General features: G+C 47.9%; 1 protein-coding gene and 1 pseudogene across 1 annotated transcript; one reads left to right on the top strand and one right to left on the bottom strand.

Annotated features, from left to right (window-relative positions):
- Positions 1–440: 440 nt before the first annotated feature.
- Positions 441–4,949, bottom strand: LOC149338211 (uncharacterized; annotated as a pseudogene).
- Positions 4,950–5,956: 1,007 nt separating this feature from the next.
- LOC149338210 (uncharacterized) lies at positions 5,957–18,088 on the top strand. Its single transcript, XM_089550716.1, has 6 exons — positions 5,957–6,149; positions 8,316–8,386; positions 8,530–8,626; positions 8,999–9,124; positions 13,541–13,591; positions 17,970–18,088. Exons 1-6 carry the CDS (start codon positions 5,957–5,959, stop codon positions 18,086–18,088), a joined length of 657 nt encoding a protein of 218 aa, XP_089406842.1.
- The last annotated feature ends 476 nt before the right edge of the window (positions 18,089–18,564 follow it).

Genomic DNA, 18,564 nt, shown 5'->3' with positions numbered 1-18,564 from the left:
CCAGAGGAATGTCCAATTTAAGGCAGATTTCTATAGCTCATGGCACATCTCTTGCATGCCCATCAGCTAACCCATAGGGTTCCCATAAAACAAAAATGTATAACCTGCAGAAGGTATGCAGGTTTATACTCCAACAAGCTTACAGAACCGCTTACCAGAACAGAATACAGGCCACACAGGCCTGCGATAACAAAAGGGAGTTATATATACATCAATCAATCGACCTTATTTGGCATTCATTCATTTACAAAACAAATCTTTGACAAGAACTAAAAGGTGCTAGTTTGCAGCTTAACGAGACTTTTGTTCTTCAAAGCAATGAAGACAGAAATAGAAGCCAACGCCTGCCTGGTTCTGGTCGTACCTGGACTATTAAACCCCCTTTCAGTATAAAAAATTTTGTTGCTTCTGGCTACCTTCTCCCTCATGCAAGAACATCTTTATGTTGCTTCAAAAATGTACTTGCTCGCAACACAGCACACAAACGTCTTTGAAGAAGACTGCAATAACATACATTTTCGTGGATTTTCGCAAACGATCTCCACTTCTTCTGACGTCATGCAAACCTCATGTATAATGGCTCCACTCAAGTTATCGGCAACAAATCTTCTTATTACGTGAAGTTAGCGCAAATGAAAGACAACATGGCGAACACATGCACATGATCGATGTCCCTCTACACAAGTTGCCAAAATATTCTCGATCTGGCCGAATATCGCATTGATGCACACAAATGAGTTAAGGCGGCGTGACTTGTCAAGGCCTTTCGTGCAGTAGAGGAAAGAGCCAATTAGCACTTTTTTGTAGGAGATGCCACGGTTAGAAGTCTCTCCCTTCCCAAAAAAAACAACAACACCACAAGTGCTCTCAGAGTTCTTTCGCAGATTATACCCCCTTAAAAAGTACTGCATTAGCAGGTGCTTTGAATGGGCATCTTCAAAGTGGGAACATCTGTCCCATTATATGTGAAGGTTTGATAGAAAATAAAACTTCTCAACCATTTGCCAGCCAGCATAGCGTGTGCCATTTACAAGTTGAACGAGGTGCCCATTCATACATTCAAATGCATATGCTGAATAATTCCATAATGGGCCCCATACTTCCACTGATGCAACAAGGTGCAATAAAAGGTGGGTGTTATAAGTCATATGTGCTATTCCGTACAGATCTTGGTACTCCCTCACAAACTCGTACATTGTCCTGCCAGCTTCTTTCAGTTTTTCTACGGCGACTGTGTCAGCAAGAAGAAAGTGCATCACCTTGACAAGCTTCAACCAATTCTTTTAATACACTCTTGGCAGAATGTTCTTCAACACTACTGGAGAATAAAACAACAACCAGTTACGCCACTCTGATGCCTTCCAGTACTTCCGGACTTTAAGCGAGCGCGGCAGCCTAGAAATCTCCCAGATAGGTTTCAAAAGACACAACTGCTGGTCAATCTCATCAATTTTGCCTCCAAGACTGTATGGAAACAACATGGAGGTGTCAAACCACATGCATGCTGTGTGCCTAACAAAGCCAGCACACACAGCATGCATGTAGTCGACGACAAAACCTGCCGGAAATGAAAAAAATGCCAAATCAAACAGCACGTTTGAACCTTTGACACCACATTTGGCTTGCTGTGTTGTATCTGCCTTAGCAGCGTTTCGCAAAAATGTCTTGTGTGTTCTAGGTGCTGGTTGAGAAGAGACAACAGGGTACACGCGAACATGACCGCTGCCTTTCCTGACAACTTGTCCCTCATGCATGCACCACGCACAGCCATAAGAACCATTAAATTGGTTCATGTTCATAACCATGGCTCTGGCCACTGTGTCGACGCAACACGGCCCTGGAAAAATTCGCACTTTCACAGTATTTCATTTCAGGTTTGTGTACTGGAAACCACTGCCGGAAAGAATGTTCATTTGTTCAACAAATGGCTTAAGAAAGGAACACATTTTAGGTTTTGTGGTACCAAACCACAACCCAGCTAGAAGCATGTGTTTCGTTCTCACTTTCTGGGGTAATTCATTTATTTGAAGTAGCAGCGGCCAGATGCTGTACCCAGATGACTCATAAAGAGGAACACCGTCTGTATTCCACGTTACTGACAAGTCATGCGTAGACATTGGCAGGTTGTGGTAACCTTGGCTAGTTGTCAGCTCACCTACATCATAGGACAACTGCCTAGGCAATAACTTGAAGTTTAGCTCAACGAGCGAAAGCTTGTCTTTGACTTGTTTGGCAATGTCAAATGTAAGAAAATAGCTTTCATTTTTTTTAGTGTGCCGACAACAAAATCAACACCGCAGGTGGAACAGTGGAGTTCCTGTGCCTGGCTCTCACCTAGATAGAGTAAGCAAGATGGGCAATAAAACTGCAGTGTGGCATTTTCCCTAGCATTTGTAAACTGCTTAAAAAAGATGTGCTTTGATGTTGGTATGGCAGCTTCCTTAGGCACGTGGGCTTCAATGAGCTTTAAAAGGCTCTCAGTTGCCTCCTTAGTGGTGTTATGCCGCAGGCAATGTCCAAGAATAAGCACCATGCTTTCACCAATGGTCAAACGTGATCCAGGGTAGAGTTGCTCATCCTGCGAAATAAGGAAAACAGTTTTGAATACTGAACTGTCATATATCACATAGCCTGTATACAGGATTACAATACATAAAAGTTGTCAGGTTGGTCAGTTTACAAGAAAACTCAGCCTTGCGAGGAAAGTGAGCAAAAAGGAAGAAAAAAACAGGAGCACATAGGTGCGAGCTATGTCAAAACAAGAATTCTCATTGACCTGTTCCTTTCCCTTCTGCTTCCATACTCAATTGCTTCGCTTGCGCTGTTTTATTCTGTGGTTATTGAGACACGGGTTGTGTTAATCAGCTAGATACCTCAGTTCAATGGCCGTAAATTCACACTCAGTAAGCACAGCACCCTTCACTGCGCAGTTCGCAACATGCTTGATGTGTGTATATTCAGAAAAAGCAGCACCAAATCATGTTCAAGTTCTTTCACAAGTCGCCATGAGTTGCACCGTGTCAAGAAGTCAAATATGTCGAAGTAATGCTACCCTAAACTAGTGGCAACAGTGCTTAGTACAGTTCAGTGATCGTTTGCGGCCTGACGGTGGAGGGATCCATTACAAGGAGTATTACGTTATGAGCACTCATTTTGACCCTGTTCTATTTTCCCTAAATGAGTGCAGGGGATGACAAGGGCTAAGACAAAGAAGGGCGGACGGTCACCTGCTTGAACAGTACAATTTTCTGTAATGACAGAATCTCTCATTTAATACTTCACGACATGAGAGGACAGATGCGCTCTTTTTTAGTTGAATACCAAGAAAAAGGCTGCAGCCAGACATGTCTGTGCATTTCCAGAACTAGACTAATTTAACGCACATAACTGCAAAACTGACAGCCAACCGCGAACGGACGCATGTTATGGGAGTCGCGGTGACTTGCAATGAACAGCTCATAAAGGGAAACAAATGTGGAATGAACAGTCCTTCATGACAAGCAGAAGTGTTATGAACAAAACTATGAAAGAATTTACCTTTCAATAATAGATTAGGTCCCAATTAAAACATTTTTCAGGAGGAGAAAAGACCCGCCCGTCCTTGCCTTACGACTCCAGTCCCCATGAGTAAGACTACTGAAAAGACTGACCAGTTCTGATCTTTGGTTGTCTGAAGGTTCATGCTGGGGCGACAAGTCCTCGTCATCACTGGAGCACGAGGATACATTATCCAGCAGGTCATATTGCAGAGCATCAGCAGGATCTTCTTCTGTAACAGAACCTGCTTCTGAATCCTGTGGAAACAGACATGTTCTGTATTTTTAAGAAGCGTGTACCAATAATGCAGGCTTAATGAGACTTGCTGTGTCATTGCACATAACTGCAGAGAATGTAAAGCAAATGCCACAACTGTAAAGAGTAACTGCATGTTGCTTGACACAATTCAAAGTGTGCAGCTGAACAGGTGCGAGAAGGTTGTAACAATTAAAAGAAAAACTTGGGCCATTTTCTAATCGCTGTCCACTCGAAAGCGGCCGATAAACAAATACTTTCGTACAGCCAAATGATTTCTGCACTAATAGGCATGTTACTTCTATAAACACTTGTTATACGTTTCTTTATAAAAATCCTTTCAAATGAACGGACATTTATTTTCTGGTAAGCTTGCAACACAAATCTAACTACAACTATCGTCATCGCACATTTGTTAGTTCATTAAACCCGACCGTGTGGCACCGACACCAGAATTTAGTGACGTTAAGAAACTAAAGGATGGAACTTAAATGGCTTAATTTGTAATAATGTGGCACAGGCGTAAGTTCGGTAACAAAGTTAGAAATTAAATACAAGCCAGAGGGGCATAATTCGGCTCGATGACAAACGTCGACGCAGGTTGCTTTCGCCACCACCGTTTTTTTTTCTCGTTTGTTTTGCGGGCACAAGTTTGCCAAATCAACTGTTCCAGTTTAATGGTGGACTTCGGCTTGTTCTCTACCTGTCTGTGCACCGGCCGCGCTACGTGCCGACACACGAAATATAAATTGATATATGCAAACGTTCACGATGCCAGAATACCAGATTTGTGAGTTAAAACAGGTCATGCAAAAAAGCTAGAGTAGTTTGTTCGCACTTACACTTTGTACGATATTCAGCTGCCCATCGCTTGCTTCAGGAAGCCCATCACTTATGAAGCCAAGGGACGAGTCTGCTGCAGTGTTCATTTCAGCACTGCTGTCAAGATCGTCGAGGAAGCCGTCACTTGAAGATCCCTCATCATTTAAAGCGTCAGCCGGAATGCCCACTGAAGCCGCTGCATCCTCCGTTCTGTCGGGAGCTCCAAGAAGCAAACGGCCATCTCTATGATCAGCTTTCTTCGCGTGTCTGAATTTTGTTGAGCGAGGTTTCGGAACGTTGTCTTTGAACAACCACTCTCTGTATCGTTTCGGCATATCTGCAGAACAAATCCGGTAAAAGGCGGTAGCTGGTAATTTCCAGCAGAAATTGTCACCTAATCGACGTACACCTGCAGTGCGTGTAGAGTGCGCTTACACGAAAGACGTAACATGCCCTGCGTTGCGGAAACCACGACAGGCTTTACATCGTGGTGAGAGCCGGTAGCGCGAGAGTTTTCCCACCTTTTACTGTGCAGTCGCTACAGCCACTGGAGGTCTAAGTTCTAAATAAACGCCTGTTTTTATTATTTTTATTATATTTTTAATGTTTTTAGTTTTTAATATAGCACATAGATGGCGCAACAATAAGCAAGTGCCGAACAAACTGACATCAACGTTCAAGTACAAAATAGAAGTGCTCATTAATAACAATGCAGTCATCACCCCGTCTCGCCTCTTTCTCTATCGCTATCGATCGGACCCTTCCTGTCCCAACTGCCCCTGTATCTATGCGGACCTTGCCCATTGCCTCTTCTATTGCCCGGCTGCTCAGCAGTCGGGTTCCTACCCCCCACCTTCTTTATCCATCACCACCTGGCTCGACTGGCTTGGCGCTGAAGGGGAGGAAGAACAGCGACTTCTGGTCGCCCAGGCGGTCGACATGCTCGGCCTGTAAATTTTTGGCCGAATAAACGTCTTCTACTACTACTACTAATAACAAATTATATTTTTATTATCAATATTTTCGTATACTTGTACCCATTAATTATTATTTCTTTGTGACGTGTAATTAAAAACGTCACTGCACTGCAGCGACCGCTTAGCGAACGCATTGCCGCACAACCCTGTAGCCTGGTACGACTGCAGCGCTCCTCAACTACATCAACGGAGCCAGTGGTGGCGGCGCCGCGCAACAGCTCTCAGTTCGGTAACTGACAGTAGTTGCCTTCAGCTACGCCCGGCTGTGACTTCAGTACGTTGTACTAGCCATAGCTGTAGCCTAGTCAAGCCAGTTGTCGGCCTTTCTGGAGGTGCTTTTGTGTCGGTCTGTTTTGTTCTCGGCGATGTCTCATATTTTAGTTAAGTGGGTGTCAACTGAGCAGTGGGATGCATATGCAACCAGGTGCATGGTCGACGTGGCCACTGCCACCTCGATTAAAAAAGATGCGACGGTGGTAGAGGCCTTAGCTGGCAAAAGCTTTAAAATCGCGTGGAAAGATGGAGACGAGCCATGTGACGCATACGTGGTGGCTGCCGGCAAGTAGTGGTGAAAAACACTGCACTTTATATTTTATCTGTCCTGCTACCAGTGCAGGTACGGTCGTCCACTTCTAGTTTGAACACGGCTCCGGCCGGCCGGCGCTCCGCGCAGCGCCTCTCTCGGTCGCCTGGGTAACTAGCGCGCAGGCGCAGTGGAATCCATAGGCGTGGCTTTCACCGCGTCGTCTGCTACAGCGCGCCAGCGTAGCCGGGTGAATGTCGCCTTGCAGTGAAGAGCACTTTCGCACTGAGCGCGCAATGCGCCCGGATGATTACTGTTTTCGACGCAGCAGCTTAGAAGCACAGCACCTGCGCGTGGTCGAGAGCTTCATCCCCGGTGGCTAGGGCTTTTCCTAATCGTTCCTTCTTGCAATCAACACGTATCATTAAGCTGATACGGTGAAAGACATCGTCCAAGTGGGAGTTTAAGCGGTTTACTCTGAGGCCACCACCATTACTTAGCTTCAATATTTTACCATTTGAAGCTATTCGTCCACAGCAGCCAGAAAAAGCCAGCGGCTCGCGGGTGCTTCCATCCACTCATGTGCCGCACTGCAGTACGTTGCCAGTGCTAAATTATGTTTACTGGCAATACAAGTGCAGGTTAGGGGAAATTTTCTTATTTGGTTCTTTAGCTTAACACAGAAGGGGCTAAGTTGGTAGGGATTTTCCGGAAGTAACGCCTGAACATTTCGTCTGGAAATGACTGTCTCTACACAGGCCTTGGTTGCTGCTCATGTGCAACCCCGCTTCTGGGCATATCAGCAAAACATTAGGGCCATGTTTTTCATTCGTTAATTCTTTTTCACGATTCCTACCCTGCAGTGCTGGTGTTCCTACTGGTTTTGTATTAATATCCCTCCACGGTAGTGCGCCATACATATCGTACTGACATTGCAGAATGACAATTTGAGTGGATGAAAGCACCCGTGGGCCGCCGGGTTATTCTTGCTGCTGTGGACGAATAGCTTCAAATGGTAAAATATTGCAGCTAAGTAATGGTGGTGGCCTCAGAGTAAACCGCTTAAACTCCCACTTGGACGATGTTTTTCACCGTATCAGCTTAATGATACGTGTTGATTGCAAGAAGGAACGATAAGGAAAAGCCCTAGCCACCGGGGATGAAGCTCTCGACCACGCGCAGGTGCTGTGCTTCTAAGCTGCTGCGTCGAAAACAGTAATCATCCGGGCGCATTGCGCGCTCAGTGCGAAAGTGCTCTTCACTGCAAAGCGAGATTAACCCGGCGACGCTGGCACGCTGTAGCAGAGGACGCGGCGAAAGCTACGCCGATGGATTCCAGTGCGCCTGCGCGCTAGTTACCCAGGCGACCGAGAGAGGCGCTGCGCGGAGCGCCGGCCGCCCGGAGCCGTGTTCAAACTAGAAGTGGACGACCGGTACTTGAGCTATACATCGGCGCTTCCTTCCGAGTCTGCGCTGCTGTCATGGAGGTATGCTAAGTGTGCATCCGCGAGCTTTCGTTATTTCGCTCAACTTTACTGGGAACCACACGAGCGCGATTCACCGAGCGATGACGGGACGAAACGCTTATCGCTTTGGGAACTTCCGGGCGCTCTTCAATTCTAGAGCTGAGCGATAATGTGCGCGATGGCGATAAATCTGCGCGGGTGACAGCCGAACTTGTCGCTCATCGATGTGGTTTGGCCTTTCGCGCTTGAAATCGCGGACGTGTGGTTCAGCCTTTACGAAATGTGTCTCCTTCCAGCTGGGCGAATACTGCGCACGGCGCTATATCGCCTGCTCGTGCGTGCGTACCCAGTGTACAGTATGTATCTTTTTACCAAACATAAGCACCCTGCTTTCGTAATCTTGAGCCATGCGGAAGGTAACACTGCATGCGGAAGGCTGTACCCGTTGCTGTCAAGTGTTCATATACCCAGTAACGGTGTCTGCACGACCATGCCGTGCTGTACTTTGCGTAAAACAATTAGCCACCTCACAATGCGTCGGATTGCATCGAGTGAACGGTCATGTCGGCGAGTCAAAGCCGACATGACCGGGCTTCTATGGGTGCATTTCGAGGGTCTCAAAACCAAAAGTGGAGTCTGGAAGTGTGGCACTAGTACAAGTTGCCCAGCGCCTGCATTTGCTGGGCTCAGAGACATGTGTATCCAATGTGCATCCTAGGTGCATTATATCCGCAGGTGAGGCAGACAAAATGGAGCGGAAGAGGTCAAAGCAAGCAGCACGCGCAGTACTTGACGCTGTGGCAAAGGTAAGGGCAGAAGATCCAATCGATAATGGAGTGCAAACATCCTCAGCTTGCCTAATGGCAGCAGCAACTGTCGCGAGGTCCCCAGGCATCTGTTTTAATGACAGCTGCATGCCATTGCCTACAATTCAGCAATTTTTTCCCAGAAAAAGCCATGCTGTGACCACCGATCAGAAGTGGAAGCCCTGAAGCAAGAAAGTGCAGATATAAAAAAGCAGCTTCAGGAGCAAAAAGATTTAGTTGGTACGTGCTTTTTGATTAGTCACCATCACCAGTGGCCAAAATACCTTGTTGTGCTTTCTTTATCACATTCTAATTCTATAGAAGTGTTTCAGAATGAAATTCATAATATCCGAGTGTCTACCGCTGAAGCAGACGATTAACATTAATGGACACTGAGAAGCGGCAAGTAATATAAAATGCAAAGGTTCGTAGCTGCCGCTTAAGCAGACAGCTGACTGGGCACGTAGTCATGTGCGGTGTCGTGACCTGTATAGAAGTTTCGAAGCTGCCTATTATGGCATTAATAAAAGCTGTTTCTAGTTGGTGCTCCAGTGCATCTTACTGCGTGGTAGAAACGCTCGCTCTTAAGCTTCTTAAACCGTCTTCTTCCAGACACTGCCAAAATGCTGAAAAGGCTGCAGAGGGCAGTCAATCAGCTGACATCAGCTGCTGAGGGAGCAAAGCCTTCCGAACCTGAAGGGAACACGGTAAGAGTTGTACTCCAAAACATTGCTCAGTGTATGGCGTGTAGGACTTGTCTATCAATTTCTCAGCACCAGTTTAATTAATGCTTAAACAGAGGGACCCACAAACTATTTCATTCACAAAGGTGGTGCTATGTCATTCACAAAGGTGGTGCTACCTCAGATATGGCTAACTACAGGCCTATTTCCATTCTTCCGATATTATCCAAAGGTCTGGAAAAGATTATTTATGTGAGAATAAGTACTTTTCTAGTCAAACATTCAGTTTTATCAGAGAGTCAGTTTGGTTTCAGAAAACAAAGGTCCACGAAAACGGCACTAATTAAGCAAAAAGAAATAATAATAAATGCGTTTGAGGAAAAGCTCCTTGTACTAGGAATATTTGTTGATTTTTCCAAAGCATTTGACCTGCTTAATCATGCTTTACTGGTACATAAACTCAATAACTATGGAATTAGAGGTAACAGCTTATCTTTAATTGAATCATATCTGAAATATCGTAAACAAATGGTCTCCCTTAATAACACTATATCAACCTCGCAAACTATCCTCTCTGGTGTACCACAAGGCAGCATTCTGGGCCCCCTATTATTTAATATTTACATTAATGATATTGTTACGCCCAGTGGTTTATTAAGACCGGGATGGAGGATCGAAACAACAGCTGGGTCCGCTTGCCGAGCACGAGACGCCACCAACTTCGTTCTCCTCATCTTCGGCTTATCCAGCAACGCCGACCACGCAGAATGGGTATTGCCCTTTCATGGGCGTCACACTTCCCCCTACGCAGCCGAAGCCCGCTGGGCGAGTTAAAAAGCGCTGCGTGAATGGTAGGGCTTCAGCCGGGCAACGTGAGTGACTTCGGTTCGCGCTGAACGACGGCCGCTTGCCGTGAGACGAGCTATGCGGTAATTGAGCTCGCTTATTTGGTCAATAATGACGTAGGGTCCATCGTAGTGGCACAGCAGCTTCTGAGACAACCCTCGCTTTCTGATAGGCCGCCACAACAAGACTAAATCACCGGCGCTGTAAGTAACGCGACGGCGGTGGGCATCGTAGCGCGCTTTTGACCGATCTTGGGAGGCGAGAACACGAAGGCGAGCAAGGCGCCGGGCTTCTTCGGCGAGACAGAGTGTCTCAGCGATAGAGGGATCTTCATCAAGCTCGTCAGAAAATGGTAGTATGGTGTCCAGGGTGTAGCGTGGGGGGCGAGCATAGAGTAAAAAGAAGGGGCTGTAGCCAGTAGTCTCATGGCGCGCGGTATTGAACGCATACGTAATGAACGGCAGGTCGCTATCCCAGTTCTTGTGCCTTGAATCAACATACATTGAAAGCATGTTAGTGAGCGTGCGGTTCGTGCGCTCAGTGAGCCCATTCGTCTGGGGGTGGTAAGGCGAGGAATGGCGAAAATGCAATGCGCAGGAACGGAGAAGCTGCTCCACGACGTCAGCGGTGAACTGCCGACCACGGTCACTGATGATAACTTTTGGAGGTCCATGACGGAGAACTATGAATCGGAGCAGAAAAGAGGACACATGATACGCTGTAGCCGAGGGTAGAGCTGCCGTTTCACAATACCGGGTAAGGTAATCGACGCAAACCACTATCCAGCGGTTCCCATGATAGGACTTTGGAAACGGGCCCAGCAGATCTATGCCCACTTGCTCAAACGGTGCTGCAGACGGTGTCACAGGGTGAAGCTGACCAGATGCAAGGCTAGTAGGTCGCTTGTATCGTTGACACTGAGTGCAGCTGGCGACGTACCGCTCAGTCGTGGCCCGCATTTTCGGCCAATAGAAGCGTGCCTGGGTACGGTGCAGCGTCCGTGCCGAACCAAGATGTCCAGAGGTAGGGTCATCGTGCATGGCTTGCAAGACAGAGGAGTACAGGTTCTTCGGAACTACCAGCACAAAGCGCTGGCCCGTAGAAGAATAGTTTTTCTTCCACAAAAGGCCATCTCGCACACACAAGCAGCTGACGTTGGAAGGGTCTTCAGCCTCCGTAAGGAGAGACTGTAGGGTTAAGTCTTTCTGCTGTTCCGCTTTGAACGTTGCGACATCAGGAAAAACAGGTGACAATGACGCGACGCAGTGGTCCAAAGTGTCGATGTTAGACTCCGACTCAGGAAGGGGCAGCCTCGAAAGACAGTCCGCGTCAGCGTGACGGCGACCACTCTTGTAGACGACTGTATAGTCGAACTCTTGTAGCCGGAGAGCCCACCGTGCAAGGCGTCCGCACGGGTCACGAAGGTTAACGAGCCAGCAGAGGGCATGATGGTCGGTGACGATGGTGAACGGGCGTCCGTACAGATAGGAACGGAAACGCTGCGTGGCGAAGACGACGGCTAAGCATTCTTGCTCGGTGACTGTATAATTGCGCTCCGGCTTGCTGAGCGAGCGACTCGCATACGCAACAACGTGCTCTTTGTTGTCGCATCGCTGGACGAGAACAGCGCCGAGGTCAACACCGCTGGCGTCGGTGTGAATTTCTGTGGGAGCGGAGGGATCGAAGTGGCGAAGTACAGGGTGAGAGGTCAAAAGGAATTTTAGTTGGCGAAAGGCGGAGTCGCACTCAGGTGTCCACTCGTAAGCAACATCTTTCTGAAGGAGACCTGTCAGAGGGTAAGCTACATCCGCAAAGCGATGAATAAAACGGCGAAAGTAAGAGCATAAGCCCAAGAAACTCCGCAGCTCTTTAACAGACTGTGGTGGCTTGAACGACTCGACAGCTGCAGTCTTGGCTGGATCAGGCCTGACGCCGTCTTGATCAACGAGGTGTCCAAGAACTAACGCTTGACGCGCACCAAAGTGGCACTTTTTAGAGTTAAGCACAAGGCCAGCTTGGCGCATACAGTCGAGGACGAGAGCTAAACGGTCGTTGTGCTCACTAAACGTCTTTCCGAAAATGACAACGTCGTCGAGGTAGCACATGCAGATTTCCCATTTCAAACCGCGGAGTATAGTGTCCATAAATCTCTCGAAGGTGGCGGGCGCATTGCAAAGGCCAAATGGCATCACATTAAACTGATAAAGGCCATCAGGCGTAATAAAAGCTGTTTTTTCTTTGTCCGCAGGATGCATGGGTATTTGCCAATACCCCGACCGAAGATCAATCGAAGAGAAGTAGGACGCTGAAAAGACAGTCCATGGCATCGTCGATTCGAGGTAGGGGGTATACATCTTTTCTCGTGACGGCATTCAGACGACGGTAATCCACGCAAAAACGCCATGATCCATCCTTCTTCCGAACAAGAATTACTGGAGCAGCCCAGGGACTTGAGGACTCTTGTATAACGCCTTTAGTTAGCACCTACTGCACTTGGTCATTGATAACCTTGCGTTCAGACGGTGACACTCGGTAGGGCTTTTGGCGGATCGGATGTGAGGTACCAGTGTCAACCCTGTGCAGGGTTCGAGACGAGGGGATGGAAGATGGGCCGCCGGGCTGCGAAAAGTCAAACACAGTGGAGTATCGCTTGAGGATGGTCAACAGTGCACGGCGCTCATGCGTGGAAAGCGAGTTGTCGATCATTCGGAGCAACTGCGACTCGTCGTAAAACTCTGGTGCTGCTGTGCCCAAGGCGTCGTCGGTAACCAAGGCAACGGATACCGGCATGTATTGGCTGCATGAGGCAAGCTTCAGGCCTTCAGGCAGAACTACAGATTCCGTCGAACTGTTCACTGTCCACAGTTCAGTTCTTCCGTTGATTACGGAAACCATGGCATGAGGAACCAAGATGTTCTTCTTCATGCAATTCAAGTGGTTCGGTTCCACAGCCGCATCAAACACGTCGAGAGCGGTATCGGAGCAGGAAACCGGTACGCACACAGCCGAAGAAGGAGGCACGACAGTATCTCGGGCAACAGAAAACACTCTCTCTCCACTGCACGAGCCTTCTAGAAGATCAGTGGTGGAACATTTGCCGACGTTGAGCTCACCTGTGTGACAGTCGACGTTAGCGCCACACATCTGCAAAAAGTCGAGGCCAAGAATAACGTCGTGCGTCGACCGGGGTAGCACCACCATTTCCGTGCTGAAGACTTCACCACCCAAAGAAACCTTGACACTACACACTCCAACTGCTGGCAACGGTTCACCACTCACGCCACAAAACTGGACATTTTTGTCCCATCGAAACAAAACTTTTCTTCCGAGGAGGCACTTAAACGCAGCACTCATAACCGAAACAGTAGCACCGGTATCCACTAAAGCCATCACAGGTACATCATCCACTAGCACATGTACTTTGTTCTGTAACATAACGACAGGCAGGGGTATCACTTCCGGCGGCAGACTTCCAGCGACCTCACCCCCATCGGTCGCGCCGACTAGTTTTCCGGCGGAGGCGAGGAAGAGCGGCGTCGGGGTGATGGAGATCGACGTGTTCGGAAAGCTGGAGGCGGCGTCACACTTCTATCAGATGCCGGCGAATGATTCCGCACTTGTGCAGGCCATGAACTGCCGGAATCAGGCGGGCAGGACGGGTATCGAGAAGGACTGGGTTGGTAGTCCGGATGCCGAGAATAGGTCGAGGAGCCGTAACGGGACGGTTGTCGGCGGGGACAAAATCGGGAGATGTGTCCGTGTTGACCACAGCGGTAACACACCAGACAGGGACCGGGAGCAGGCTGCGCCGGCACGTAGTCACCATACGAAGGACTGGGCCGAAAGTTCTCGTCGTATGTGGCCGGCACATGCTGGTAAAAGCCGGACTGGTGCTCCGGGGGCAATCGCGGTGTGTTGTTCGGCCGCAGCCCTCGGGGTACCCGGTGATCCTCAAAGTCCGCTGTGTTAACGTCCGTTGGCGGCGTAGGACGTATGAGATGCACAGGAGGTAGCTCTGATGAATTTCGAGTGAGTTCTAGTGACCTGGTTAACTCTTCACGAACGATCTGGCGGATTGTGGAAGCCAGATCGCATGACGATGGTGTGTCTACAGCTGCCACCGTCGTCACCCCGGCCAAACGTCCAAATTTCGGTGTGATGCGACGCATTTTCAACGTCTCGAACGTCCGGCAGTGCTTGATGACGTCAGACACAGACTCGAGACTTTGTTTTCCGATCAAAAAATTGTAGACGTCTTCGGCGAATCCTTTGAGCAAATGGCCAACTTTGTCTTCCTCTGTCATGGCAGGAGAGACGACCTTGCATAGCTTCACGATTTCCTGAATATACTTTGTGCATGTTTCACCGGGGAGCTGAGCCCTTTGCGCAAGTGTTTGTTCAGCCCGCTTCTTCTTCGCGACTGAATCACTGAAGCACTTCTTCAGCTCCTCTACAAAGCGGTCCCAAGTCGTGAGGGAATCCTCGTGGTTGTCAAACCACGTTAGGGCCGTGTCGGTTAGTGAAAACACGACGTTCGCAAGCCGGGCGGAGGAGTTCCACTTGTAGCGACTCACCCGTAGGTAGTGTGTGAGCCATTCATCGACGTCGTCGCTAGAGGAACCCGCGAATGACCGTGGCTCCCGGTCATGCTGCCACGAACTGCTGGGCACAGACCTCGAAGCGTCGCCGTCGAGGGACATCATTGGCACAGAAGGCGGCAGACCAACAATGCGACGATTGCGGCGAATGTGAACATAAGGATCCGTCTTCGGAGAAACCTCAATACCCCGCACCTCCACCAAGATGTTACGCCCAGTGGTTTATTAAGACCGGGACGGAGGATCGAAACAACAGCTGGGTCCGCTTGCCGAGCACGAGACGCCACCAACTTCGTTCTCCTCATCTTCGGCTTATCCAGCAACGCCGACCACGCAGAATGGGTATTGCCCTTTCATGGCCGTCACAATATATTTTCTGCTCCCCTTCCTGTCAACATAATAGCGTATGCAGACGACCTCACAATGCTTTCCTCAGGTAGCACAGAAAGAGACCTGCTAGAACACGGCAATAAGTTCTTAGAATTCCTGCGTCATTGGTCCTTTAAGAACTACCTAAGGGTAAACATCACGAAGACCAAAGCAATAATATTCCGAGCTAAAAACAGAAGGGTGCGTGCAAATTTTGAACTTTGGTTAGGAAACAAAAAAATTGATGTCGTGCCAGCTGTGAAATGTCTTGGTGTTGTTTGGACCGAATCACTTAATTGGGATAAACATACTGAGAATATCTGCGCTAAAATAAACAAGATTAATGGCATCCTATGCCGCCAGAGGCACACACTTCCGCCTAGAGTTAAATTATTAATTTACAATGCATTTATATTGCCACATATAACTTATTGTCTCATGGTCTGGGGGACAACAACCAAGCAAAACCAAATGAAAATTCTAATGGCGCAAAAACGAGCAATTAGATTAATAGCTAATGTGCCATGGTGTACTCATACGGCTTCCTACTTTTCAAGGTTCAGTGTCATGAAACTCTCAGAGTTATTCCCATTCAAGTTAATCTCTATGTGTAAAAATGCTGTTTCAACTAAGAATGATCTCCTCTTATCAAGTTTCAACCTCATTCGTTCGATTCCATCTTATAACGCACGGAACAAAATGTCATGGTCCGTACCTTTCTGCCGCACTACATACGGTAAGCAGTCAGTGACATATAGTCTACCACACTACCTCAATATTCTGCACAAGAACAACATCATACTTGAAAAGACTTCACGGCATAAATAATAACACTTATTCTTTTGTTTGAATGTGTTTGAATGTATTCCTTTGTTTGAATGTGCATCATTTTGACATCATGATTAGAACATATATATATATAGCTTTGTGTATCTTCTTTCTACTTGATTTGTATTTCGGTTGATTATAAGTGCGTTTCCTGTACATAAAAATTTTGAGCAGTTTCTTTTGTCCAATAATGTCGAGTGATAACAGAGGCATAACGTCATGCAAATGTTAATGTTGTAGCAGGATTTCCGGGGAAAGGAACTTAGCGTCAGATAGCCAAAATGCCGGTCCGAGCTTCGGTCATCCAGCCAGCGATCTCGCGCCGCGCGCTAGCGGAGCGGCGGCCGCCGCTGCTCATCTTCCTCTTTACAATCACCCCCGGGCTGAAGGCGAAGCCATAATGGCGAGTCAGGGAGACGACAACACACACGGGTCATAGTTCGGCTTCAGGCGTGACACATGAACAGTCTCGCGGCTGCGTCGGCGTTGATCTGTGGAGGGTGTCACCGGGTCGACAATGTAGTTGACCGGGGAAGTGCGCTCTACGATGCGGTAAGGTCCGTGGTACTTGGGGAGAAGTTTGTACGAAAGGCCAGGTGAGGTAGACGGCACGTGAAGCCAGACGAGAGAGCCGGGTAGAAAACTGTCATCAGTGTGGCTTGTGTCGAAACGGAATTTTTGACGCCCCTGCTCGCCGAATGTTAACGACCGAGCGAGCTGACGGCACTCCTCGGCATGCTTGGACGCCTCCGAAAGAGTGGTGCACTCGGACACGTCGGGCCGGTAAGGAAGTACTGTGTCGAGTGGTGAGGAAGGTTTGCGTCCGTAGAGGAGAAAAAATGGCGAGAAGCCGGTGGTGGTCTGCGTGGCGGTGTTGTAGGCGTAGGTGATGAACGGCAGGATCCTGTCCCAGTAAGCACAAACTTTGAGGTTGTGTAGTTAGTCTTCTGCAAAATGCACTGGTGACCAAGTTACCCCTCATTTTCTGTAGGAGGAGGACAGTGATTGGTGCACCATGCTTTCTGCCGCACATTTTGAATGTAGTGCTGGCTATACAGAATCAGCTCTGAATAAAGATGTCTTGCATATCAATGACCATAATTCTGATGTGGCCGTGTGTGCCCACATCGCACCTCAAAGCAATTAACAAACATCTGTAAACTGCCAAATCTTGTGCAGTGGTTTGCTGCATACATAATGTTGGGCTTTGTTGTTCAACTGCTGAGGCAGTATGTTAATATCTGAAACAGCAGATTTTTAGAAATTTTATTGAAAATAATAAAAGAAAATTATGGCCGTTTAAGTGCAGTCTATGCCTACAGGTTTCCTATTTGCAGCCTTTCGTATCTATTTTTTTCCTTGCATTATATGCCTTGCTTCCAAGCGCTATTACATGCCCGGATCATCTGTACCACTTTTTGCTCACATTGAGACACCATTTAGCTGGCTGCTTTTTTTCTGTGCTGCATACAGCTCTTTCTCTCGCTAAATATCATCTGACCAACTCTATTATTGCATTTAAAGTCAACACTCTCGCTCACTCTTTCTATAGTTTTATGCGCCTGGATGTCACTGCATCTTACTGGCTCTTCATGGTTTGTTGTTACCGTTACACTGCTGCATTCTTCACCTAATGTTTCACCTTGAGACAAGTGGATAGGCCTTATTATGGTCTACGCAGTGTTTTCCTAAGTGGTTGGACGTTCGCGTTGATATTGTTCATTGCTACAAATGAATGTGGTAAGGAGTTAGGAAAAAATCTTGCTGCTGTAAATATCTTACATGCCTGCTTCTGGTGAACATTACATTGCACTCGCCACAGGATACTAAAAATGACCTAGCTGGATGCAACTAGGTTATTTTTTCATGAACAGGAAAGCTGCGGTGTGTGGCGCAACCTGCAATGTCTTGCTGCCCTTTCACATGCATTGTTGCCACCGCAGACTGGAGTGAACCCATTGTTCTTAGTGCAGAATCCCGGCATGTAGGTACCCCTCTGTTGATGTCAGCAGCACTAGCAAGTCTTACCGCACTGACCGGCATTATATTGACTGCAATATGGCACAGTGGATTCCAGTTCATCTCAATTCCAATTCGTCTTGGCTGACTGACCAAAATTCAGGAAATAGTTCAAGCAGCATGACCTCTTTGTTTTGCCAGTATATGACAAGACATTGTTTCTCATATTGTTTCGGGGTTGTATTTCTCCAGATATGTCCCTAAATAATGTCTCTAACATTCATTTCCATTCTTTTACAGAATACACATGCTGCAAGTTTAGGTGCGCAGACCTAAAAGTGAAGAGAAGTCTAGGCTCCATGTTGCAAAAAATGGGAACCAAGAGCGACAGCTCTTCCAAGGAGTCAAATGGCGAGTAAGGATCCCTACTACTTGCATGAATGACTCGTTCCCTCCAGCGAGCGGTGGTGGAAGGGGCAGCCACACGCTGGGGTTTCCTTCTCTCCCGTTTTTCGACCGCGCCGGCGAGATGTCATGCGCGCGGCGCTGTTGTGTTTCTTTGTTTCAAAAAATGCACCGAATTTTCTGACAGTATATTAGGAATAGGAGAAGGCGGGCGACACAGGGTTGTAGACGACAGCTTGTGGCGGGAGACAACCGAACTCGCTGGAGTGACTCGAGGTGAGCAGGTCGAGTCTTCATAGGAAAGGGGCAAATACAATCGTATCAGGCCTCAGGAAGTCAGTAAGAGCTGAATAGGCGGTGAAAAATTCAAGGCCAAGGATCGCGTCCTGAGGGCACCTCTACATGACGATAATACGGCATCCGGCAATCTTGAATCTCGCATTGCACATTATGGTCACGGCAGCGGTGCTGTCATCGGCGACGTGAACCG

This window comes from Amblyomma mixtum, chromosome 6, assembly GCF_055824585.1.
Source record: "Amblyomma mixtum isolate Tamu chromosome 6, ASM5582458v1, whole genome shotgun sequence".
Taxonomy (NCBI): domain Eukaryota; kingdom Metazoa; phylum Arthropoda; class Arachnida; order Ixodida; family Ixodidae; genus Amblyomma; species Amblyomma mixtum.
This window is presented reverse-complemented; position numbering and strand designations above follow the sequence as displayed.